This window comes from Rhinatrema bivittatum, chromosome 11, assembly GCF_901001135.1.
Source record: "Rhinatrema bivittatum chromosome 11, aRhiBiv1.1, whole genome shotgun sequence".
NCBI lineage: Eukaryota > Metazoa > Chordata > Amphibia > Gymnophiona > Rhinatrematidae > Rhinatrema > Rhinatrema bivittatum.
Genome location: NC_042625.1, coordinates 3,303,191 through 3,329,629, shown reverse-complemented (window position 1 = coordinate 3,329,629; position 26,439 = coordinate 3,303,191). Strand labels below are relative to the sequence as shown.

At 43.1% G+C, this 26,439-nt stretch overlaps 1 protein-coding gene across 4 annotated transcripts in view; it reads left to right on the top strand.

The window, feature by feature from the left end:
- Nucleotides 1–2,037: 2,037 nt before the first annotated feature.
- The window catches only part of LOC115100538 (acyl-CoA dehydrogenase family member 11-like), a 358,748-nt gene continuing 334,346 nt past the window's right edge, over nucleotides 2,038–26,439 (top strand). For 2 of the 4 annotated variants that reach the window (XM_029619048.1, XM_029619045.1), the window contains exons 1-2: nucleotides 2,040–2,334; nucleotides 5,526–5,811. In XM_029619048.1, coding sequence (XP_029474908.1) covers nucleotides 2,318–2,334; nucleotides 5,526–5,811 — 303 coding nt within the window. In that variant the 5' untranslated portion in view covers nucleotides 2,040–2,317. Of the gene's footprint in view, nucleotides 2,335–5,525; nucleotides 5,812–26,439 lie in introns of all 4 variants that reach the window. The other 2 variants (XM_029619049.1, XM_029619047.1) reach the window with 2 other exon arrangements.

The window sequence follows — 26,439 nt, the reverse complement described above, 5'->3', positions numbered from 1 at the left end:
AGAAACATAGAAATGACGGCAGAAGAAAACCAAACGGCCCATCCAGTCTGCCCAGCAAGCTTCACACATTTTTTCTCTCATACTTATCTGTTTCTCTTAGCTCTTGGTTCTATTTCCCTTCCACCCTCACCATTAACGTAGAGAGCAGTGATGGAGCTGCATCCAAGTGAATTATCTAGCTTGATTAGTTAGGGGTAGTAACCACCGCAATAAGCAAGCTACACCCATGCTTGTTTTACCCAGACTATGTTATACAGCCCTTATTGGTTGTTTTTCTTCTCCCCTGCCGTTGAAGCAGGGAGCTATGCTGGATATGCGTGAAGTATCAGGTTTTTTTTTCTCCCCTGCCATTGAAGCAGAGAGCTATGCTGGATATGCGTGAAGAATCAGTTTTTCTTCTCTCCTGCCGTTGAAGCAGAGAGCTATGCTGGAAATGCGTGATGTATCAGTCTTCTCCCATGCCGTTGAAGCAGAGAGCCATGCTGGATATGCATCGAAAGTGAAGTATCAGGCACATTTGGTTTGGGGTAGTAACCGCCGTAACAAGCCAGCTACTCCCCGCTTTGTGAGTGCGAATCCTTTTTTCTTCTCCCCTGCCGTTGAAGCTATGCTGGATATGCGTGAAGCATCAGTTTTTCTTTTCCCCTGCTGTTGAAGCAGAGAGCTATGCTGGAAATGCGTGATGTATCAGCCTTTCTCCCATGCCGTTGAAGCAGAGAGCCATGCTGGATATGCATTGAAAGTGAAGTATCAGGCACATTTGGTTTGGGGTAGTAACTGCCGTAACAAGCCAGCTACTCCCCGCTTTGTGAGTGCGAACCCTTTTTTCTTCTCCCCTGCCGTTAATGGTGGGGGTGAAAGGGAATTAGAACCGAAGGTTACTAAGAGCCAAGAGAAACAGATAAGTATGAGAAAAAAGAAGTGTGAAGCTTGCTGGGCAGACTGGATGGGTCGATTGGTCGTCTTCTGCCATCATTTCTATGTTTCTATGTAAGAAAAGACCCTTGCAAAATGAGATGTGTTATCTGAGTAATTCCCCTATCTTTCCATTTCCAAAAAGCTTGTGCAGGTATACCTAGCTGAAAAAGAGTATTATGAAATAATTCGGTCTGGGGGAAATAGGAGGCATTGCCCATTACTTTACGCTTCCATGTAAACCAAACATTTAGGGTGTGTCTAGTAGTTGGAGCCATTGTGTGACATGGCCACCAAGAGCAGTGTGGCTGCCAGGGCATAGCCCGTAACGGCATATCTAAAAGTCATACCTGTTCCATCTGAGCCCATTGCTTAACTTCTTGCCTCATAGGGGAGCTGTTCCATTCCCCTTATCATTTTGGTAGCCCTTCTCTGTACCTTCTCCATCGCAATTATATCTTTTTTGAGATGCGACGACCAGAACTGTACACAGTATTCAAGGTGCGGTCTCACCATGGAGCGATACAGAGGCATTATGACATTTTCCGTTTTATTCACCATTCCTTTCTAATAATTCCCAACATTCTGTTTGCTTTTTTGACTGCCGCAGCACACTGAACCGACGATTTCAATGTGTTATCCACTATGACACCTAGATCTCTTTCTTGGGTTGTAGCACCCAATATGGAACCCAACATCGTGTAATTATAGCATGGGTTATTTTTCCCTATATGCATCACCTTGCACTTATCCACATTAAATTTCATCTGCCATTTGGATGCCCAATTTTCCAGTCTCACAAGGTCTTCCTGCAATTTATCACAATCTGCTTGTGATTTAACTTTCAATTACATTTTCATCAAATAGGAATTCATAATTATTTTCAAATTCTCCTGACTATAAAAATGGCAACCCCTTTATAAATCAATAGGTTGTTAGGTCAGAAGCTATGAAATCCGGCTACAATTTTTTTCTTTTACCTGTCTTATTTATTTATATTCAACATTCTTGTAAACGTAATCAATCAATAAAACTCTGTTTCTCCGTACTTTGCTGTCTTCTCTCAAGCTAACAGCTGAGCTGCAGCTGTGGTGCCTTCTTATCTAAACAGCTGCTTTCCCGCTCCAGACCTCTCGCGCAGATTCCTGGCTAACAGGAACGCAGGCTTTGGAGTCCTCTCGTCTACCCCGGACCAATAGCAATCGCCCGGTGCACATCGACGGCGGTTGGTGTTACGCGTCGAGGGGCTCCTCATGAATAATTTAACACCGTCGAGGAAGGAGGAGAAAAAATAATTGGACGCAAGCAAGCCCCTTATGAATAGTTAATTAGATGAGTGCCTGCGCCCGCTGCCCTCACCAGCTGTTGTCGCGGGCTTACTGTGTGACCAGGCCTCCTTGAAATGGCCGGATTCGCAAGGTAATTTCCTGCATCTGCGCGGCGTGTCTCCCTCTGACTGTCACGGCTTCTGCCCTCTCTTATTATTCGTATTTACTGGAGTTAGCACTGCCTACGGTTACGCCTCTGAAGAAGTGGAGCTAGAGGGAGGTGGATCTGTGCTAGGCCCGGTTCCTAGAGACTCGGTCCTACTCTTTTTCGGAAACCTTTCTGAACGCCAGCGGCGGCCTTTGAGAGTCCTGGAGCTAAAATAGAACCGCTTCCTACCTGCAAGCCAGCTCCCACACTGGCTTTATTTTTACAGATTGAAACCCAATGAGAAATGCTGAGTTGTACTTCCTGTTCCAAGGGTTGTGGGTGTCTAAAGGGAGTAAAACCAGGATTGGGTCAGCGTACCTTAGTGATCAGGCATTATGGAAATCCAACTCTTACATGATTAGAGATGGACCACATAATTACGATTTAGAATTAAGATATTTTTAAGGCAGGGTGGACAATGTAGAAATCATTTAAATAACTATTACGGGAAATGCTGTCAGTTTGTCTTATTATTGGTGAGAAAGTAAATATTGATTTTGCAAAAATGTAGGCAGCGCTGTACAGACACACAAGGACGTCCCTAGACCTTGGAGCTTGCAGGGTAGCCAAGACAGCCTGACAATTTGCAGATGACACAAAATTGTTCAGAGTAGTTAAATCACAAGCAGATTGTGATAAATTTCAGGAAGATCTTCTGAGACTGGAAAATTGGGCATCCAAATGGCAGATGAAATTTCATGTGGACAAGTGCAAGGTGATGCATATAGGGAAAAATAACCCATGCTATAATTACACAATGTTGGGTTCCATATTAGGTGCTACAACCCAAGAAAGAGATCTAGGTGTCATAGTGGATAACACATTGAAATCGTCGGTTCAGTGTGCTGCAGCAGTCAAAAAAGCAAACAATGTTAGGAATTATTGGGAAGGGTTAATAACATGGAAAATGTCATAATGCCTCTATATTGCTGCATGGTGAATTCTGTGTACAATTCTGGTTGCCGTATCTAAAAAAAGATATAGTTGCGATGGAAAAGGTACAGAGAAGGGCGACCAAAATAATAAAGGGGATGGAACAGCTCCCCTATGAGGAAAGGCTGAAGAGGTTAGGGCTGTTCAGTTTGGAAAACAGATGGCTGAGGGGGAATATGAAAGAGGTGTTTAGAATCATGAGAGGTCTAGAAAGGGTTGATGTAAATTGGTTATTTACTCTTTCGGATAATAGAAGGACTAGGGGACACTCCATGAAGTTAGCTTGTAGCACATTTAAAACTAATTGGAGAAAATTCTTTTTCACTCAACGCACAGTTCAACTTGGAATTTGTTGCCAGAGGATGTGGTTAGTGCAGTTAGTGTAGCTGGGTTTAAAAAAGGCTTGGATAAGTTTTTGAAGGAGAAGTCCATTACCTGCTATTAATCAAGTTAACTTAGAAAGTAGCCACTGCTATTACTAGCATCAGTAGCATGGGATATACTTAGTTTTTGGGTACTTGCCAGGTACTTGTAGCCTAGATTGGCCTCTGGAAACAGGAACCTGGGCTTGATGGACCCTTGGTCTGACCCAGTATGGCATTTTCTTATGTTATTGGTATCTCTGATTCAGGTATTTGAAATACCTCACCAAGGTACCTCTTAAAAGTTGTTTCTGGCATTTTACCCATGAACCTGGAAAAATTTAATCACTCACATTTAACCGGCAATTCCAATTTTCAAGAATTTCTAATCTCCAGGATAAGGCAGTTCTATCTTTAACAGTAGCCATATTTAAAGTTGTTTATTTGTTGTATCTCTGTTTCAGCTTTGGCTACTGACATCTTAACAGCCTCTAATGAATTCTCGTGATATTGAATTTTATTATTCACAGAAATGGTTAAATGATCCATTTTTCTATTGCAAGTTTTCACAGCAACTGAAAGCCCTGCTACCAATTCACAAAGATTCTCCAAAGTTACTATCATGGGTTTAGTCGGGGGGTGTAAGCTGCTCACCCAACGTAGAGGTGTCACCTTCCAAGGCTGATGTAATTGGGAGTCCAACCAGGGTTTCAAAACTCTCCCCTGTTGTATTTCTCCCCGTCCCTGGTTGTGCAGACGCTGATAGATCTTCTTCCTGCTTTGCCTGTTCAATGTCCTCACCAGCTCTCGAGGGCTGCAGAGCACCTGGAATCAGCTCCACCCTAACCGACAGTGGTCTGGTGTTTGGGGGGGCTGAGGGAAACCTCCGCCTCAGGCGACAGCAGCTCTCCTCCAGCCACCAACGCAGAGGGGGAATCCCCCCCCCCCCAATCTGAATCTCCTGCAGACATGAAGCGAGTTATCAGAGCCTGATCAGTAAGTTGAGTCGTTATTGAGGGAAAAACAATCACGTTACCCTTTTCTTTTCGGTGGCATTATAGCACGAAGGTTTTTAGTAGAAAATCCAGATCAGCTCAACTTCACATCTTGCTTTCAGGATGCCATATTAATTTCCTTTTCTTTAATGAGGGCAGGTGGATCCACCTTCCCGCTCTTGGCTGCTGGATGGTCGCACTATTATCTTCCTGCATGGCTGCGTATTCCAGGGGTTACTGGAAAGGGTTATTCTAGTCCCTAGACTAGTGTTATTACACTCTTCGTCTGATCTTAGTGTTTTCCTGTTGGCTGAGTGCTGTTAATAATTACGTTTTGTTAACTTGTCCACAGTTGGCTTTTGTGGAGAATACTGATAGGCTGATGGCAGTGCAGGGGTATATATACACTGTGATGTCAGCTTTTGCTCCTTCTCCATCTGCTGGTAGAGGTGCATAATCCACTTATTCTGGTTCCACCTGTCTTTATTAAAGAAAAGCAAATTATTAGGTATTTAGTAATTTCTTCTCATTTGAAAGTGATTGTTCTAAATTTTGTACCATTGCTTTGGTAGGAGTGTTAAAGTTTTAATACTTGAAATGAAATAAATAACTTATCTGACATCTAGGGAAAAATCCCTGTAAGGTCTCAAAAATTCATGTCACATTTTTAAATGATCTCACAACCTATTAGCACTTGAGCTTTTTTCAGGATATCCCAGAGAGAAAAGATAGAAAATATCGTGTTGAAAACTTTTTATATTCTGTCCATAAAGCTGTAACGTTATAAAAATGTAAACAAAACTAAATCTGTAAATCAACCACAATGTTGTATTGCATCTTTCAGAATCGGACTTCCCTACCGTCAGCAGTGGATGTGCATGCGCTATAATGGAAGCTATAAGCACTGTGGGCACTATCAGTTGTCATATTTTATGGGTATCGTAAGAGGCATGTCTGTGGCACTTCGTAAGGGATCAGAGACTCAAGACAAAGCTATCCTGGAGGAGCTGAACGTGCCTTTTTCCAGGGCCTCTGTAGGGACATTTTTTCAAGATCACCCAAGGCTTGGAAACCAGTATTTAGAGGACACCTTTCTCCAGAAGTATCTAAGAAGACACTTACCCCCTAAGGTCTGTTGTGCTGTTGTGTGCATAAACATGTAACTTCTAACAACTATCTGTCTTTGTAGGAGTTGAAACTGAGTAGTAGTAAATTTAATTTTCTTAGCATATTTGTACAATGTGGCGTTGAACTAGAAGGTGAATGTTGATCATGAATATGAATGTGGATATTCTTTTGGAATGACAGTATATAAAATGCCTAAATAAATAAATTCAGACAGGTTAATCCACACCAGTGGGTTATGCACCTCTACCAGCAGATGGAGATGGAGCAAAACTGACGTAATGGTATGTATAACCCTGCACTGACAGTCCACCAGTATTCTCCATCTCCGGCAGATGGTGGACTTGCATCTCCCTACTGGGGATTGCTTTAAAAAAAAGAAACTGAAAAGAGAAAAGAAGAGGGGAATTAATTTACTCTGCTCTCCTATAATGATACCTTATGGTCCATCCCTCAGTCAAGTTTTCCTGAGGCGATATCTGCGGATCCCTCCCTCAGAGTGCCTCGGTCCGGTAGCTAGTTTTCCGGCGTGGACTTAACTGTGGATAGAGAAACAGCTGAGAAGCTAGCGGGTGCAGGAAACAGAGTACAGCGGTGAAGGCCTTTGCCCTCTCCCCTGCAGCCAGAGACCAACTCTCTACTCAGCTGGGACAAGCTGAGCTCAGATAAAGAGTTTAAAAAAAAAAAAAAAAAAGAAGTGAGGGTTTTCATTCCCCTTCTAGTCTCTGAGCCTCAGCACATCAATCCAATGTCCGTTCCTGCCTCCAATGGAGCTTGGGGAGTTATGGTGGGTTGAGCGGTCTTTTGGCTAGGCCCCGCTCTCAGGCTTTACTTAGATTTCACATGGGTAGGCCATGGCAGCATTTGCATGCTTTTCTACGCAGTCTGCCATGAAACAGTGTTTGATGCCAGTTTGCGCTTGTATGCCTGGGTGGGTCCTCAGGTGGGCGCCAACCTGCGCAATGTATTGTGCGACTATATTTTGGACGCTTATTTGGACACACCTTGTTTTTGGGCGCCCTCTCCACGATCGCTTGTGTGGGTGTGCAGCTGAGCGCACAGTTGTCGGATACCTTGGGAACGTGCTGCTAGCGGGGTCTACCTTTGTGCTGCTTGCCTTATTTAGGCATTTCAGCTTGGCATCCCCCCTAACATTTGTTAGTCTACTTGGAGGCTTAGGGAGAGTTTTCTCAGGCTGCTTATTCTGAGCCCGCCCTTCCCAGCATGATGCGGGAATGGGAACAGAGGGGACCTATCAGAGGTTTTGCCTAGTTTTGGGGCTTCCCTAACTGGTTCGTCAGCGGGAGAAGGCTACTCAGTGGGCGGAGGACTGATGCCTCCTAGTTTGGTATGGAACGGCAGCAATCGCGCACTTTTCAACACATGAGTCTGCCGTGAAGCAGCTTGGCTAGGCCTCATTCACAGGTTTTGTTCAGTCACCGATGTGGTAGACCTAAGAGTTCAGGGTCTTAAACTGCGGATCCTCACATGCCTGGTGTCGCAGGCAAGCATCTGAGTACACCTACACCTGCTGCAGATCGCGCTGCAGGGTCAGGGTCACCCTGACCCTGCAGTGCGATCTGCAGCAGGTGTAGGGTCACCCTTACTCCCTGGAGTAAGGGTCACCATCATCTATGCCAGGTGGCATAGATGATGGTGACCCTTACTCCCTGGAGGTTGGGAAATTTCTCCGGGGTTAGAGCAGTATAGAACAATATTGCGTTTCTTTCATAGAGATGAATTGCGGCTAGGATCACCCAGGCATTGAAGATGCTGGGGGTGCCGGGTGCTGATTCATGTCTGAGCCAAACAAGAATCCCATTTAAATTCCTTAAGAAAAGCATTATAGATACTATTCAAGAATTGATTGATTATGAATGGGGAGTCCTGGAGGCTAATTTTATTTTTATTTTTTTCATTTTTTAACACACAATTATAGAAAATTTCTCCAGATAATACAGGAATCAATACATATTATTCATTCCCTTATTATACATAAACTTTAACGCATACAAAATAAAAATTTAAAGTCACCCTTAATTATAGGTATACATGTAAGATCCAAGAGTTACTAGAACAAATATGCAAACAGAATGAAAAAGAAAGAAAAAAGGAGATAAATCTATTATTTAGCTATCCTGAGTTGGTTGGGCTACATTACTCTCAATTCCATGATTATCCAACAAGAATCTTAATTGGGATGGCTCAAAAAAAGATATGTAATATTATTCAAGTTTACAAGGCATTTACAAGGGTACCTGACTGTTACTTTAGCCCCCAACTGCCTGGCCTCTTGGCACATCTCCAAAAACTTTTTTCTTCGAATTTGGGTAGCCCGAGTAATATTGGGATAAACCCAAATCTTTTGCCCTAGGTACATTTTACTTCTATTCTGAAAATACATATTCAAAACCAAATCTCTATCCATGGATAGGATAAATGATACCAAGAGCGTCCCACGGTATTCAACCTCTTCTTCAGTCGGTTTCAAGAAATGCAGTTAGATCTATTTCTACTCCCTGTGGCAACATATTCGTAGCACTTTGTTCTTTCAATGTTGAAGGCACAAAATAAAGTTTAGATATTGAAGGTAAAGCTTCCTTTGGGAATTGCAAATTTTCGACAAGATATTTCTTAAATAGCGCTCTAGCTGAAATTAATTTTACTTTGGGGACATTTAATACCCGCAAATTTAAGTATCTTATACAATTTTCTAAGTTCTCTATTTTTGTCATTGAAATACTTTCATCCTGAATTAATTTATTCTGCATTTCCTGAATAGAGGACATTTTTACATCCATATCATTTATCTTTATATCATGAGATGCAAACATAGGTTCCATTACTTGAATTTTATTCTGAGATTTATTAATGGCCTCAGTTAATGAAGTAATTGAGTTCTGGATCATCATTAACGCTTCCCAAACCATACACAAAGTAATTTCTTGTGGTTTAACCAATTTCAAATTGGGAGTTAAACTCACCCCCCCCCCCCCTTCCCTGCAAATTTCAATAATCCTAACATTCATTTGCTGGTGCCTCTCCTCCCATTAAGTTGGTAGTAGAAGTACATGGCCTTGGGGTGTCCAGATTTACCCTCCCGGTCGCCCCTTCCATCCGCCATGTCTCCAATTGGAACGCCTTGCATTAAATTCTCGTTTACAGCCTCTGCGACCGGCTTAGCACTCAACAATAATTGTTGTGCTGGCCAGTCCTGTATCCAGATATGGCTGTTCGTAGGGGGAGAAAGAATCTCAGGAGCCCTAGGGCTAAGAGATGTATGAGGGTCCAAGGGAGCTTGAATGTGTTCTTCACTCAGTTTCCCAGCAGATGCTCCTGGGGTTGAAATATGGGTTGGAGCAAAAAACCCTTCAATAGTAGGTTGAGAAGGTATAGGTACAGCTATTGCAGGGGAATCAAGCCGCACCCTTCCCTTCCTCTTCGTATGAGGCATGAAATTATTAAAACCAAAAACCAAAAAAAAAGAAGAGTTTATCAAGCTTCAGCTTCTCCATTACGCATAGTCCTGGATCTTACACGGTTTGGAGGCGTTGCAGAGAAGGGATTCTACTATAAATATTTAAACTTTAACTTACTTTTATGTGGAGGAGAATCTCGGTAGGCTTCAAATAATCCTTAATTCCAGAAGAGAAAAAAGAAAGCCGCGCGGCTTAGGCAGCGCGCCTGCGGCAGCTGCGCACCATGGGTGGGCCGGTTTAAATGTCCTTTCACGGACCCCTCCCAGTTGACGTCAAAGCCAGAAGTTAAGCTCAGCGACCGTTGGGGCCAAAGCACTCCTTACCCCCGGAGCTGATTCAGATGCAGGCAGTCCGTGGCAATCAAATCAGGCAGGCAAAAACCTCTCTCCCTTCTACTCCACCTCCTGGAAGCTAATTTTAAAGGAGGACGAGCCTTGGTGGCGCTGTATCCCCTGGATTCAGCAGAGAGCAGTTGCGCTTTCTGAAAGTGGATGCGCTGGTGTATGTTTGTTTATTTTATTTTTAGCTTTTATATACCGATCTTCTTGCATTGGATACAAATCAAACCGGTTTACAGTGAAACAAACAAATACTTGCCCTAGAGCAATTACATAGAACAAGAAAACATTCAAAAAACAAAGCTTTGAGTAACATGCTATGAGCGTTAAATAATATCCTAACAAAACCATAACAAAGCAAAAAGGTAAAAGTAGACTTAAGAATTGCCCAACACAATTTGGGCAGGTTGCAAAAGGGTGATCGGAACGATTGAGGAAGTGCAGGGAGCAAAGAAGAAAGAAGGAGACATGAAAAAGGCAGGACCAGAGGGGATCAGTGGTCCTTATCGAGGGATAAAGGGTGAATAGAGACTATGAGAGTGCATTTGAGAGCGAGTTGAAACATTATATACTTGAAAAGGAGAAAATAGGGAATGTTCAGGTTAAGGTGAGGATGCATTGGTTAACATGCGGGTTCTGGAAATGCTAGGCGATTGGACAGGGATCTTGACGGAGATCTGGTGTGAGAGAGTTCCATTGAGTAGGACCTGCTGTGGAAAGGGAGAAGTTCTGCATTGTGGGACGAAAAGGGTGCCTTGGTATGCTCTTGTCAGTCTGGAGGAGTTTTTTGTGTTTTTTTCAATTTCTCTTTATTAAATTTTTAACAAATTACAAAGATAATTTAACACTTTGTAGCAGACAAAACACATTCAATAAAATTACAGACATAAATTTCAAGAAATATTATCTTATCTTTGTGCTTGTCGTTGCTAAAACATCAAAGAGGTAATACTTGCAAGGGGTTTCAGTGCAACATTAGATAGGGATTTCCAAAAATATTCTAACAATAACAATTGTATAAGATACAGCCATTATTCTTTATTGACCTCGTTACCATTTCCTTCATTCAGAACCTGTTTTGCTTTCAAAAAATCTCTTAACTGATTTATTTCAAAGAAAATATATGTTATTCCTCGAAGTTGTAACATACACTTACATGGGTATTTTATTTTCATTTTAGCACCTAATGCCTCAGCTTCAGGTTTTAACAATAAAAAGGCCTTTCGATGTACCTGGGTACACCTTGCTAGGTCAGGAAACAACCTGACCTTATTACCTAGAAAATTAATATCCATATTTTTAAAATATGCTTTCATTACTAAATTCTTTTCCTGTTCAGATTGAAAGGTAATCAAAAGTGTAATGTGTGTGAGTATCTCTACCTGAGATTCTTCTAGAAATCTTGTTAAATTCTGAAAGTCTATGGGATTTCTTTCTGCATTATCATTGGACGTTTGCTTATTAGATAATTGAACAATTTTCTTTATATTTGGTACTTTATCTGATGGAATTTTTAAATTTTCCATCAAATATTTCTTAAAGGTAATAAGCAATGGTTCTTCTTTAATTTTTGGAAAATTTAAAACCCGGATATTCAAAAATTTGATGGAATTTTCTAAAAACTCCATTTTTCTAGATGTTGCTAACTTATCTCGGGAGATAACTGATGACAAATCTTTCAATCCCTTTACTTCTTCTCCTAGAGATTGTATCTGCACAAACTGGTCTGTAAGAATTTTCTGATGGTCTTGAGATACAAAATCTAACTTCTGGGAAACATTTCTTAAAATTAAAGACTGTTCTTGAATGCTAACAGACAGCTTTCTGATCATGTCCGCCAAGGACTCTATGGACACAGCTGATAGTTCTTTAATCCCTTCATCCTCTATTACCCCAGATTTACCTTCTGGTGTAGAGGACCTAACTATCACTAAATCCTCTCCATGGTCTCCAGTTGTTTGTTGTACTGTGGTAGATATATCTCCATTTCCAACAACAACCATGGAGAGTATTAGGGGGGAAGCTGTAAGCAGCTGGCGAGGTTCAGGGGGGCTTAAAGATATTTCGCCCGGTGATAGCGGTGTCCCTACCCCCACTACACCAATGGGACTAGCACTCCCCTGTAATGTGGCTGATAATGCATATTCAGGAATTAGGCGTTGTTGTTAACAAGGGAGAGGGTTCAGCTGGAAAAACCCATACCTTGGCTTTTCTCTTATAAGGCATACCTTAAAAGGAAATTTCTAACACTTAACCTAAAATCCTGAATTAGCTCTTATACTAACAAATTAATACACAGAAAACCTCTTATGGAGAGGTTTGGAGTTTTCCTAATCACGACAAAAGAATAAAAACTTTATCCTTTAAAAGGAAAATTACGGGCCCTAAAATCCTCCGTCTGGAGGAGTTTTTAATGCGGAACTGGAAGGTGAGATCCAATGGTGCTAGGTTGTTTAAGGTTTTGTGCATGATGGTTAGGACTTTGTAGCAAACTCTCTATTTAATGGGGAGCCAGTGGAGGTTGTAGAGGATGGGAGTGATGTGGTCCCTTTTTTTCGAGTTCATCAAGATCCTGGCGGCTGCGTTCTGTAACATCTGTAGTGGCTTGGTGGTGACCGCAGGGAGCCCAAGCAGCAGTGAGTTACAGTAGTCAACTTTGGTGAGTATGATTGATTGAAGAACCAGGCGGAAATCATAAAAGTGCAGGAGGGGTTTTAGCTTTTTGAGAACTTGTAATTTGAAGAAGCCCTTCTTAGTTGTGGTGTTAACAAATCTTTTGAGGTTAAGCTGGTTTTCCAGGAGCACACCTAGATCTCTGACATAAGACGTGTTTTTCAGGCTGTCCGGAATTGTTGAAGTGGAGTTGGTGATCGAGTGGCTGTCTTCCTGTGGTTGACCCCCTGGAAGAGGGGTTGTCTCTCTAGTAAAGAAGTTGTCTTCATGGGAGATGATGAGGAATTAGGTCTTGTCTTTGTTGATGACTAGGTTAAGTTTCGAGAGGAGTGCGCTGATTTCCTGGAAGCAGTTGTCCCAGAATTTTAGGGATTTTTGTAGTGACTCCTTAATCGGGATGATAATTTGAACATCATCCGCGTATATGTAATGCTTGATTTTCAGCTTGGACAGGAGGAGGCAAAGCGGGAGAAGATATATGTTGAAGAAGGTCGGTGATAGGGAAGAACCTTGAGGGACTCCCAGGTTGGAGCCGATAGGGCAGAGCTTTCCAAAGTGTGTGTCGCGACACTTTACTGTGTCGCCTGAGGTGTGCCAGTGTGTTGCGCAAGCCCGGTGCATGTGACACACCAGCAAGTGGGAGCCAATGCGGCCGCCGGTGGACCTCATCCCACTGGCGGCTGAGCAGTAAAGAATCGCTGTGCTGTGTGCCGCGGACACACAGCAGGAAGATCGGCATGGCCGTGGTGGAGCTCACCTCACCATGGCCTGAAGAACAAGGTCACGTTGAAACGTGCAGATGCTCCGCCTCCTTCCTGCCCACGCGGCCCCGGAAGGAAAATGTTGCCGGAGCCGCACGGGCAGAAAGGGGGAGGAGCATCAGCCGAGTGCAGAAGAGGAGCAGCGTCGTTACAGTGTGTGAGAAGAGGAGAAGGCCCCCACCGCGGATTGGTCCGAAAAGATCAGGGCCGCTGCAGAGCCCGTCCTGCAGCGACCCGTGAAGAGGAGGCCCAGAGGTAAAAGAGAGGCTGAGGGCCCGTAGAGTGTGTGCATGAGGTGCGTTGAGAGATTGGGTTGCGTGTATGAGGTGCGTTGAGAGATTGGGTGTGGGAGTGAGGACCTGAATGTTTGCAGAGACAGCATGTGAGAACCTGTATGTGTGTGCGAGAGACAGCATGTGATAGTGAGAGCCTGTGCTTGAGCAAGACAGCATGAGGGAGTGAGAGAGAGCCTGGGTGTGTGAGAGTCGGACAGCATTTGCAAGAGAGAGACTGTATGAATGATTGTATGAGAGAGAGCATGTGAGAGTGAGAGCCTGTGTGTGTGTGTGTGTGTGTGTGTGTGTGTGAGAGAGAGAAAGCATATGAGAATGAGAACCTGACAATGTTTGAGGGAAGAAGACAGATGGAGAGAAAAGAAATAGAAAAAAAGACAATATGAAAGGAATTGGCAAAAAAATAAGAAAGGGGAGGTGGAACAAAAAAGCCTGTGACCAACCGATTAGAAAACTAAGTTCAGACAGCAAAGGTAAAAAAAAAAAGAAATAAATTACTTTTTACTGATTGGCACATGTAATCTTTGGTAATGTGCAAGAGTAGCACTTTCTCTATGCGGATCTCACAATGTACGAGATCAACATGGAGGAAGTGGAAACCCACGGGGCCTGCACAGAGGCGGCAGCAGAATGGGCTTCAGTGCCAATAGCAGCAATCAGCGCCTCCCCAATAGCCATGCGGCATCAGTGACAGTGGCAGCAGAGGAATGAGAGAGGCTCTGAGGTTGCTGGCAAAAGAAAGAGAGGGAGTCTGCCTTTAGTGTGCATGTGTATGAATGGGAGTCTGCCTAGGGGTGTATGTGTGTGAATGCATGGGTGCCTGCCTGATGGTGTGTCTGTGTATGAGAATGTATGGGTGTCTTCCTGGGGTTTGTATTTGTGAGAATAGGTGCCGGCCAGTGTGTAGTATATGTGTGTGTGTGAGAATGAATGTGTGCATGCCTGGGGGATGGTGAGGGAGTGGTGTGAAAATGAATGGGAGCCTGCCTGGGGGTCAGTTTCAGTGTGTGAGAATGACTGGAAGCTTGCCTGGGTGTGTGTGTTTGTGTGTACGTGAGGGAGCCAGAGAGAGTGTGTATGAGAAAATCCAGGGGAGTAAGTTTGTGTGGGGGGTGTGTGTGGAGGGGTAGAGAGTGTCTTAGACCCTGAGAGTGTGTCAGTGTCTGTGAGAGCGAGAGGTTATGGTGGGTATAAGAGCATGAATGTGTATGTATGTGACAGTGTATGTGGGAGAGAGAATGGACATGTGAGTCTGTGTGAGAGAGGATAACCTCCTAATCCTGGACAATATCAGGGTGACTGGAAATCAAGAGCTCCCACGTATGGACAGCAGGGGCTTTTTAAAATCCTTATTAGTTTTAATTATTGGGTGTTATTTGATATATGTGCTGTTTTGAAATATTTTATTGGTGTTTGGGAAATTGTAAAAAATGTATGATTTTAATTAATAGAAATTCTAATTATCAGTAGTTTTAAAATATTCTTTTATTAGTATGGTTTTACTATTATAACTGATGCTTTGTTTCTTGATTTTATTTGTTTTATGAGGAATGGTGGTTCTATTTTTCCATTGTTAATACACAGAGTCTGGCTTCTTGGGGTTTCCATTTCAGTTTTTGTCTAATTTGTGCTCCTTTATTTTGTATTCTGTATTTGGTGAGGGTCTGTCTCTGCTCTGTGTGTGTGACCATTATGAGAGATTCTGCTAGCATAGGGATCTATAGCAATCTGGTTTGTTTTGTTTCCTCAGTAGGTGGTGTATTGGTATTCTAGGACCCAGTGTAATATTTACCCTTGCTTTTTCACAGGTAGGGTTATTGTTGTTTGAGTCCTTGGTGTTATTACTGTTATGTTACAATGGGATTGCAGTATAGATTTTGAGTGTCTTTTTTACGAGGTTTTATTTTAGTTCACAATGTGCCTGGCAGTGGAAGGTGTTTGTGCTGCGCTTACTGTGAGGTGACACCAGCATTTGAAAATATCTTTCAGTATGATGAACTGTAAGGGAAACATTCAAGCTCCATTGTTTGGGGGAATTTCAGTGGATGCACAGAGTTACAGAACTGGAGGTGCAGGATTTATATTGACATTCTGTCCCTTCCTATAAATTCCAGACTTCACTCTCATAGCCATATATAATTAGTTGAATGAGGCTATCAATTTTATAGTGTGAAACTGGCCAGCTTTTTAAAATTACGCAGAAGACCCTTTGGACTTTATTAACACCAAATATTCAAAAGCTGTGTTCATCCCATCAAGCTCATATATCTCATTAAAGAGGTAAATTGAATAACACAATAACTTTGTTTTATTATTGTTATTCATAAATTATAACAATAACATTAATCTTGGAATATTATATATTTTTAATATAAATGAAAGGTTTTCACAAGATAGGTTGTGTCGTGAAACATTTTATCATGTATATATTTAAGGAAACATACGTAAATTGTCGAAATACATTTTGTTCTTTTAACCTTTAACCTCTGGTTTGCTAGTAGACTGAATTACTGTGTCCCGAAATTATGTTTGTCTAAAAAGTGTGTCACCAACATGAAAAGTTTGGAAAGCTCTGCGATAGGGTGTGATTCTTTGTTGATTTTTATCTTGAATGATCTGTTGTTAAGAAATGAACGGAACCAGGCGAGAGCGGAGCCAGAGATACCAATGTCTACGAGACGGTCTAGAAGGATTGCATGGTTGACCGTATTGAAGGCTGCAGAAAGGTAGAGGAGAATGAGTAGGTGAGGTTGTCTTTTGTCCAAGTTCAAGATGATGGAGTCCGTGAGAGAGATCAGAAGTGATTCCGTGTTTAAGGATTTGCGAAATCCATATTTTGAAGGTGCCAGGATCTTGTGTTCTTCCAGGAATTCTGTGAGTTGTTTATTAACAATTTTCTCCATAATCTTGGCAATGATGGGTAGGTTGGCTATGGGACGGAAGTTAGCCGGGTCTAAGGTTGATAAACTGGGTTTTTTAAGGAGAGGTTTCAAGATGGCCTGCTTTAGCGAATCCGATACTAGTCCTTCGGTTAACGAACAGTTGATAATTTTAGCGATGGGTTTCGCAATTGTCTTTGGGATTGAGATGAGGAGGTTAGATGGGATGGTGTCTAGTGGATGAGATGAGGGTTTGAGTTTCTTTAGGATATTTTCAACTTCGAGTGATGAGGTAAGGATTCTAACCTTGCGACCTGTTGAGATATTGGGGCCATCGACAGGGGGATATGGGGGTTGGGGGTGGCAAACGGTTTGGTGAGATTGATGATTTTGTTCTCGAAGAAGGTGGCCAGTTCTGTAGCTTTGGTGAGAGCTTGGTCGTCCGGAATGGACGGTGGAGAGGGTTTAGTGAGAGCAGAGATGTAGGTGAAAAGGGCTTTGGAGTCGAAGCTGAAATGGTGAATTTTTTTGGCGAAGAAGTCTTTCTTTGTTTTGAAGATGGTGTTTCTGTAGATGTTGAGGGTGGATTTGTAGCTTGATAGAGTTGTGGGTGAAGGATTTTTGCGCCAAATATGTTCTTTGTTTCTGAGGTCTAGCTTAATGGCCTTCAGTTCAGGTGTGAACCAAGGTTTTCTGTTGTCCTGGGCCTTGTGAAGCAGCTTGGTGATTAGAGGGCAGATTTGTTCTGCGACTTTATTGGTGATAGAGTGCCATGATGAGATGGCTGTGTTAGCATCTGAGAGATCGAGCTGTGGGAGTTCCTTGTCAAGCTGTGCAGGGTTTCCTAAAGTGAACCGTGGTTTTGGGGAAGGAAGGGGGAAGAGTGTCTGCAATCTTGAGGACCGTAGTGATGATTTGGTGGTCAGACCAGGGAACCGGGGTGCAGGTTGGAGAGGATGAGAGAGAGATGCCTTCGTTCATGAAAATCATCAGGTCCAGCGTATGGCCTGCCTTGTGAGTTGGGTTGTTAATGATCTGTTTGAAGCCCATGTGGTGAAGTGAGGATAGGAGAGTCTCACAGTTGTGGAGTGTATGGCCGCGTCTACATGAAAGTTGAAGTCTCCCATTATTAATGCTGGGGAGTCATAGTTGATGTGTTTGGCGATGTATTCTATGAGAGGTGATGGGTCAGTTTCGAGATTTCCGAGAGGAGCGTAAATAAGGCATATTTGGAGCTGTTTGGATTTGAAATACGCACATTCTAGGTTAGCAATTTGATTTGATTGTTGAAGGGTGATTGTTGTTGTCATCAAGCAGACTATCATACCTGTGGCAGACTTGAAGATGCAGGATAGGAGAATTGAGGCTATTCTTAAGCAGGTCTTGAGACGATGGCACTGAATTGCAGATGGCCTCTTGCTTGCTCTCAGGAAGTCAGTGAGTCTGGGTTGAATTTGAGAACAGCGCCCTATGGCCTTACCACTCTGGATGCGCTCGATCTCGTCTGATCTCGTAAGCTAAGCAGGGTTGAGCATTGGCTATGGCTGATGAATTGATGCTGATACAATTTCAAAGTCTAATATTACAAAATGGTCTTTTAAAGGATCACTCTGGTTTGGGAGTGAGTTAAAAAAAAATACTGCCAATAAGTGGTGTGAGTCCCAGGTTCCTCGATTACCAGAAGATTAAAAGCAGGTGTCGCATTCATTCAGCGTGGGAGGTCGTGCTAGGGGTTTTCAAACTTTTTCTACCTTAAAGAGGCGAGGCTTCTAAGAGGGCTCGACCTTTGGATAGGTCTTAGTCCTTCATTCCAGGCAGCACAGAGGGGGGTACGGGCTCGAGTGGTGGTATGCTGACCCACTCCCGGGAACAGGAGATAGGGGATTATCTGTGTCTCCTCTTTATCAGAGGTGGATTGAGATCACATCAGACCAGTGGGTTCTGGAGGTGAAAAAGATGGCTATGCTCTGGAGTTTCTCAGCATTCCTTGGGACATTTTTGTGATGTCTTCCTGCAGTTCTCCACAGAAGAGTCACAGTGGAGTGTACGTTGTCAATACTCCTTAGCCTGCAGGTTGTGATCCCTGTGCCCATGTCACAAGAAAATACGGGCCAATATTCCAATTATTTCATTACACTCAAGAAGGAGGGTTCCTTTCACCCCATCCTGAATCTCAAGGGAGTCAACCGGCTTTTGCAAGTGACTCGTTCCTGCATGGAAACCTTACGCTTGCTGATAATGGCAGTATAGTTGGGGGAGTTTCTTAAGTCTCTGGATTGTCAGAGGCATATCTGCCTATTCCCATTCAGCTGGAGCATTAACACTTTTCTGCGGTTCGCTGTTTTTGAGTACTACTTTTCGGTTTGGCCACTGAGCCAGTGGTAGCGGCAATGTTGAGAGAGGATGGCATTCTGATCCACCTGAACTTAGACAATTGGCTAATTTGGGCCAAGAGCCATGAAAGAGTTTTTTCGGGCCTCACGCAAAGTGAGGTGGTGAACTTGGTCAAGAGCAATCTGCAGACAATGGAGTATCTCAGTGTTCGTTGATGACATGAAGCAAGACAGGTATATCCTGGGGGGGGGGGGGGGACTGAATTCAGAACTGATGGTGCAGGTGTGACTATTAATGGAAACAATACGCCCGGCGGTGTAGTCTTAGCTATAGGTGTGTGGGTTGATGGTAGCCATCCAAGAGGTGGTCCCATAGGCAAGGGTGCTTTGGCATCCTTTTCAGTGCACACTGCCTGCATGTTGGAGTCCCCAGTGTCAGGACTACTCGGTATGACTTCAGTTACTGGTAGAGATGAGCATCCAACTGCGATGGTGGTTGCCATCAGATCATCTAACGAAAGGCGTTACTCTATGAACACCGGACTGGCCACTATGCATGACAGATGCGCACCTCCAGGGTTGGGGGACTCACTGTCGGGAGTCATCAGCGCAGGGGCGCTGGAGTACATTCGAGTATTTCTGGAGCATCAATCAGCTGGAAGCCTATGCAGGGTCAAGCAGTCCAAATGTTAGACAGTGCGACAATGGTGCTTACATTACCAGGGAGGGGCCAAAAGCCAGCAAAATGAATTCAAAGGGGGTTGAAGGGCTGATGTGCACGGAGCAGGAGAGAGACCTAGGGGTGATAGTGTCTAATGATCTGAAGTCGGCGAAACAATGTGACAAGGCGATGACTAAAGCCAGAAGAATGCTGGGTTGCATAGAGAGAGGAATATAGAGTAAGAAAAGGGAAGTGATTATCCCCTTGTACAGGTCCTTGGTGAGGCCTCACCTGGAGTACTGTGCTCAGTTCTGGAGACTGTATCTACAAAGGGACAGAGACAGGATGCAGGCGGTACAAAGAAGGGTGACCAAAAAGGTGGACAGTCTTCATCAAGTGTCTTATGAGAAGAGATTGAAGAATCTAAATATGTACACCCTGGAGGAAAGGAGGAACAGAGGTGATATGATACAGACTTTGGTACTTGAAAGGTTTTAATGACCCAAAGATAACGACAAACCTTTTCCATCGGAAAAAAATCAGCAGAACCAGGGGTCACGATTTAAAGCTCCAGAGAGGAAGATTCAGAACCAATATCAGGAAGTATTTCTTCACAGAGAGGGTGGTGGATGCATGGAATGTCCTTCCGAAGGAAGTGGTGAAGACCAGAACTGTGAAGGACTTCAAAGGGGCGTGGGATAAACACTGTGGATCCATAAACTCTAGAGGATGTGCATGAAGAGTGGGTGGCTCATGGGAATGATGGCTACTACCTGGAGATAATACCAATGACGGCTATTACCTGGAGATAATACTCTTATTCAATAAACATACACACAGTTAATGTGACTCCAACATTGCTCTAAGCTTCAACGGCAAGAGGTAATGTGGAAAAAAAAGGATTTCCATTCACAAAAAATGCAGGCAGTAGCTTGCTGGTTACAACGGTTACTACTCCTAACCAAATAAGCCTGATACTTCACTTTCAATGCCTATCCAGCATAGCTCTCTGCTTCAATGGCAGGGGGAATGAAGAAAAGTGGATCTATTTGCAGACAACCAACAAGGACTGAATTACATAGACTGGGTAAACAAACATGGGTGTAGCTTGCTTATTGCGGCGGCTACTATCCCTAACTAATTAATCTAGATATCCACTTAAGATGCAGTTCCAACACTGCTCTCTGCATTATGGCGGGGGTGGAAGGGATACAGAACCAAGAGGTTACTAAGGGCCAAGTGTAACAGATAAGTATGAGAGAGGAGAAAAAGAAAAAAAAAGTGCGAAGGCTTGGTGGGAAGACTGGATGGCCGTTTGGTCTTCTTCTGCTGTCATTTCTATGTTTCTATAAGTGTTGCAGGAAATAGCCCAACTCATGGAATGGGCAGAAGTTCATCTTCAGATCTCAGCCTCACGCGTTGCAGGAAGACAATATAAGAGCCGACTTTCTCAGCAGACTCAGACTGGATCCAGGAGCATTCCAGCTCATAGTGGGTCGCTGGGACCTCGTGTTTCTAGGCTTGCTGGTGACATCACACAATGCGAAGGTTCCTCCTTCGCAGGAGAGATTTGAAGTTTTTGGGCATTGATGCCCTCGTGAGGAGTGGGCAGAAGGCAAGCTTCTATATGCCTTTTTCCCTTGGCCCATGTTGGGCAGAATGATTCGGAGGTTCAAGAGACAAATGGGGTTGGTAGTTCTATTGGTGCCAGGTTGACCCAGGAGTCTGTGGTATGCAGATCTGCAGAGACTTCTGGTGGAATATTCTCTCCAATTACCGGTCCACGGGGATCTGCTATGGCAGGGGCCTTTTCTTTTAGAAGATACTTTATTTTTGTCTTGAGAGGGCTCAGTTGCTGAAGCATGAGTAATCCACTGCTATGATTTTCACCTTGCTTCAAGCATGAAAATTATTCACTTCCTTAGCCTATATTAGTGTTTTGCGAGTGTTTGAAGCTTGGTGTGAGGAACAAGGAATTCATCCTTGTTCAGTTAAAATTCCACTCAGTTTGGATTTTTGCAGGATAGGTTGTTCAAGGAATAAAGGGCCACGTCTTTTATTCCGTGAAGGTACAGTTGGTAGCTTTTGCCTGTTTCTGAGGTCACATGAATGGTGAACCCTTGTCGGCCCATCCATTTGTGGCCCAGTTCTTGAGAGGGGTGAAGCATCTTCGTCCCCACTTGCAGTTGCTGGTGCCCTTGGGAGTCTTAATCTGGTTCTGAATTTCTGGTGGGTCCCACTTTTTGATCACTGTGTAGCCTCTCCTTGAGGTTACTTACTAGAGAACAGTGTTCTGCACATAGTTTACGAACTGTGGGCTCTGTTTTGGGAACCGTTTCTGCAAGTGACTCTGGGGCCGGTCCAGCCGCACACTGTTCTTTTTTTTGCCAAAGTTGGTTTCTGATTTTCATTTGAATCAATCAGTTCCCTGCTGACTGGACAGGGAGAGAGTTGTGGATGAATATCACCTGTTTCGGACCTTGGGTGTCAAGCGGCATATCATGATGAATTGGAGGTTTCTAAACCTCTCAGGAAGACTGGACTGGCTGTTTGTTTATATTTCATGGTGGAAGTAAACAGGGTGAGTTGTCACGGGTTATGGTAGCCCACTGGATTAAGGAGGTTATCAAGGCCGCGTATGTGGATGCTGAGCAACCATTGCCTAGTCTGGTTAGGGCGCATTCCACTAGGGCTCAGGCAGTGTCATGGGCGGAGATTAGATAGTTGTCTCCCATAGAGATTTGCCGAGCTGCAGCGTGGTCTTTCTTATACAACTTCCAGACATTATCGCCTGGATGTGCAAGCCCGGGAGGATGCAGCCTTCGCACTTGTGGTGTTGATCAGACCATGGTCAGCCTTCCGCCCTGTTCGGGAGTAGCTTTGGTACATCCCACTGGTGTGGATTAACCTCTCTGAATGTTAAGCAAGAGAAATTACTACTTACCTGATAGCCTGTCTTCATTAAAAGAAAAGGAAATTAATCCACCTTCCCACCCTTGGCTGCTGGATGGAGAGGTTATTTACTCCTTCGGATAGTAGAAAGACTAGGGGGCACTCCATGAAGTTAGCATGGGGCACATTTAAAACTAATCGGAGAAAGTTCTTTTTTACTCAACGCACAATTAAACTCTGGAATTTGTTGCCAGAGAATGTGGTTAGTGCAGTTAGTATAGCTGTGTTTAAAAAAGGATTGGATAAGTTCTTGGAGGAGAAGTCCATTACCTGCTATTAAGTTCGCTTAGAGAATAGCCACTGCCATTAGCAATGGTAACATGGAATAGACTTAGTTTTTGGGTACTTGCCAGGTTCTTATGGCCTGGATTGGCCACTGTTGGAAACAAGATGATGGGCTTGATGGATCCTTGGTCTGACCCAGTATGGCATTTTCTTATGTTCTTATGTTCCTCCTGAGTGGCTGCATTTCCGGGGATCACTGGTAAGTGTCAGATCCAGTCCCTAGATCAGTGATATTACACTCTTTGTCTGCCCTCAGTGTTTTTTTTTTTTTCTGTTAACTAACTGAACAGTTGTCTCTGGTTACGATCATGTATTGTTTAGTTGTCCACAGTTGGCTTTTGCTGTAATGTCAGCTTTGCTCCATCTCCAATTACCCCAATATTGACTGGTTAAATGTATCATCGATACATGCTAGAAATATAAAGTTCCTGGATGGAATAAATGACATTTTTATGGAGCAATTAGTTCAGGAACCGACAAGAGAAGGAGCAATTTTAGATCTAATTCTCAGTGGAGCATAGGATTTGGTGAGAGAGGTAAAGGTGGTGGGGCCGCTTGGCAATAGTGATCATAATATGATTAAATTTGAATTAATGACTGGAAGGGGGACAGTAAGCAAATCCATGGCTCTCTTGTTAAACTTTCAAAAGGGAAATTTTGATAAAATGAGAAAAATTGTTAGAAAAAAAACTGAAAGGATCAGCCACAAAGGTAAAAAGTGTGCAAGAGGCGTGGTCATTGTTAACAAAAAAAAATCCTAGAAGCCCAGTCCAGATGTATTCCACACATTAAAAAAAGGTGGAAAGAAGGCAAAATAATTACCAGCATGTTTAAAAGAGGAGGTGAAAGAAGCTATTTTAGCCAAAAGATCTTTCAAAAATTGAAAGAAGGATCCAACAGAAGAAAATAGGATAATGCATAAGCATTGGCATGTTAAATGCAAGACATTGATAAGACAGGCTAAGAGAGAATTTGAAAAGAAGTTAACCGTAGAAGCAAAAACTCACAGTAAAAAGTTTTTTTAATATATCCGAAGCAGAAAGCCTGTGAGGGAGTCAGTTGGACCGTTAGGTGATCGAGGGGTTAAAGGGGCACTTAGAGAAGATAAGGCCATCGCAGAAAGATTAAATGATTGCTTCGGTGTTTACTGAAGAGGATGTTGGGGAGTTACCCGTACTGGAGAAGGTTTTCATGGGTAATGATCCAGATGGACTGAATCAAATAACGGTGAACCTAGAAGATGTGGTAGACCTGATTGACAAACTGAAGACTAGTAAATCACCTGGACCAGATGGTATACATCCCAGACTTCTGAAGGAACTCAAAAATGAAATTTCAGACCTATTAGTAAAAATTTGTAAACTATCATTAAAATCATCCATTGTACCTGAAGACTGGAGAAAGCTAATGTAACCCCAATATTTAAAAAGGGGCTCCAGGGGCGATCCGGGAAACTACAGACCGGTTAGCCTGACTTCAGTGCCAGGAAAAATAGTGGAAAGTGTTCTAAGCATCAAAATCACAGAACATACAGAAAGACATGGTTTAATGGAACAAAGTCATCATGGCTGTACCCAAGGCAAGTCTTGCCTCACAAATCTGCTTCACTTTTTTGAAGGCGTTGATAAACATGTGGATAAAGGTGAACCGGTAGATGTAATGTACTTGGATTTTCAGAAGGCGTTTGACAAAGTTCTTCGTGAGAGGCTTCTAGGAAAAGTAAAAAGTCATGGGATAGGTGGCGATGTTCTTTCATGGATTACAAATGGACTAAAAGACAGGAAACAGTAGGATTAAATGGATAATTTTCTCAGTGGAAGGGAGTGGGCAGTGGAGTGCCTGAGGAATCTGTATTGGGACCCTTACTTTTCAATATATTTGTAAATGATCTAGAAAGAAATACGAGTGAGGTAATCAAATTTGCAGATACAAAATTGTTCAGAGTAGTTAAATCACAAGCAGATTGTGATAAATTGCAGGAAGACCTTGTGAGACTGGAAAATTGGGCATCCAAATGGCAGATGAAATTTAATGTGGATAAGTGCAAGGTGATGCATCTAGGGAAAAATAACCCATGCTATAATTACACGATGTTGGGTTCCATATTAGGTGCTACAACCCAAGAAAGAGATCTAGGTGTCATAGTGGATAACACATTGAAATCGTCGGTTCAGTGTGCTGCGGCAGTCAAAAAAGCAAACAGAATGTTCGGAATTATTAGAAAGGGAATGGTGAATAAAACGGAAAATGTCATAATGCCTCTGTATCTCTCCATGGTGAGACCGCACCTTGATTACTGTACAATTCTGGTCGCCGCATCTCAAAAAAGACATAATTGCGATGGAGAAGGTACAGAGAAGGGCTACCAAAATGATGAGGGGAATGGAACAGCTCCCCTATGAGGAAAGACTAAAGAGGTTAGGACTTTTCAGCTTGGAGAAGAGACGGCTGAGGGGGGATATGATAGAGATGTTTAAAACCATGAGAGGCCTAGATCGGGTAGATGTGAATCGGTTATTTACTCTTTCGGATAGTAGAAAGACTAGTTTTAAATGTGCCCCATGCTAACTTCATGGAGTGCCACCTAATCAGAGAAAGTTCTTTTTCACTCAACGCACAATTAAACTCTAGAATTTGTTGCGAGAGGATGTGGTTAGTGCAGTTAGTATAGCTGTGTTTAAAAAAGGATTGGATAAGTTCTTGGAGGAGAAGTCAATTACCTGCTATTAAATTCACTTAGAGAATAGCCACTGCCATTAGCAATGGTAACATGGAATAGACTTAGTTTTTGGGTACTTGCCAGGTTCTTATGGCCTGGATTGGCCACTGTTGGAAACGGGATGCTGAGCTTGATGGACCCTTGGTCTGACCCAGTATGGCATGTTCTTATGTAAGACACCAAATAATTATAAACCCTTTTTCAGTTGAACATAAGAAATTGCCATGCTGGGTCAGACCAAGGGTCCATCAAGCCCAGCATCCTGTTTCCAACAGTGGCCAATCCAGGCCACAAGAACCTGGCAAGTACCCAAACACCAAGAAGGTCCCATGCTACTGATGCAATTAATAGCAGTGGCTGTTCCCTAGGGAAACTTGATTATAAGCAATTAATGGACTTCTCCAAGAACTTATCCAAACTTTTTTTGAACCCAGCTACACTAACTGCACTAACCACATTCTCTGGCAACAAATTCCAGAGCTTATGTTGCGATGCTGCTTGCGGGCTAGGAGACGTACCTACTCCTGAATCAGCTTTAAAACTTTAGCGACTTAATAAAATGAAGATGTAGACAGTAGTCTAGCAGCAAGTTGGGGATTCTCCAGTCTTTTGCACCGATTGCCACGTTTGATTATCTGCCTGTTGATGAGATGTTGTATGGGTGCACTCGGTGCACAGAGCTCTTGGCTCTCAAAGAACGAGTTTGATCTATGGAGGTCAGAGAGGAAACCTTCAGGGACATAGTAGAGCGGTCCTAACTCCAGTCAAGCAGCTTGCGAAGGGGTATACACAAGAAAACCTCAGAATACCTTAAGGGACCGAATCCAGAGATCTGGTCTGATCCAGCTTAAGGTCATATAACATGGAATCCTGGTTTGGGAGGAGGCCCCTGGGAAGGGGGAATATCTAGCCAGGCACAGGAGTGAAGAGAAAGGCCCCAGGGGAAACAGGAGGAAACTTAGAAAAGGCCCAGCCTGAGAGCCTGTAAGTTGTTATATTGCTTCTTTGTTTATAATGGCCTCATGTTACTCTATGACTTATGTCAACTTAAGTCATTAATGTTTATGCCTTATGTTAATTCATAAAATTATTTCACCTCATTTCCCTATTGTTTATGCCTTATGTTACTCTATGACTTAGATCACTCTATGATAGCTGGATCACTTGCGTTTCCAGACTTCACCACCCAAAAGACTTCGTTACACAAACTGCCTTCGCCTCTTTATTTATCTGTTACATGTTGTTGTATTTTTTACCTCA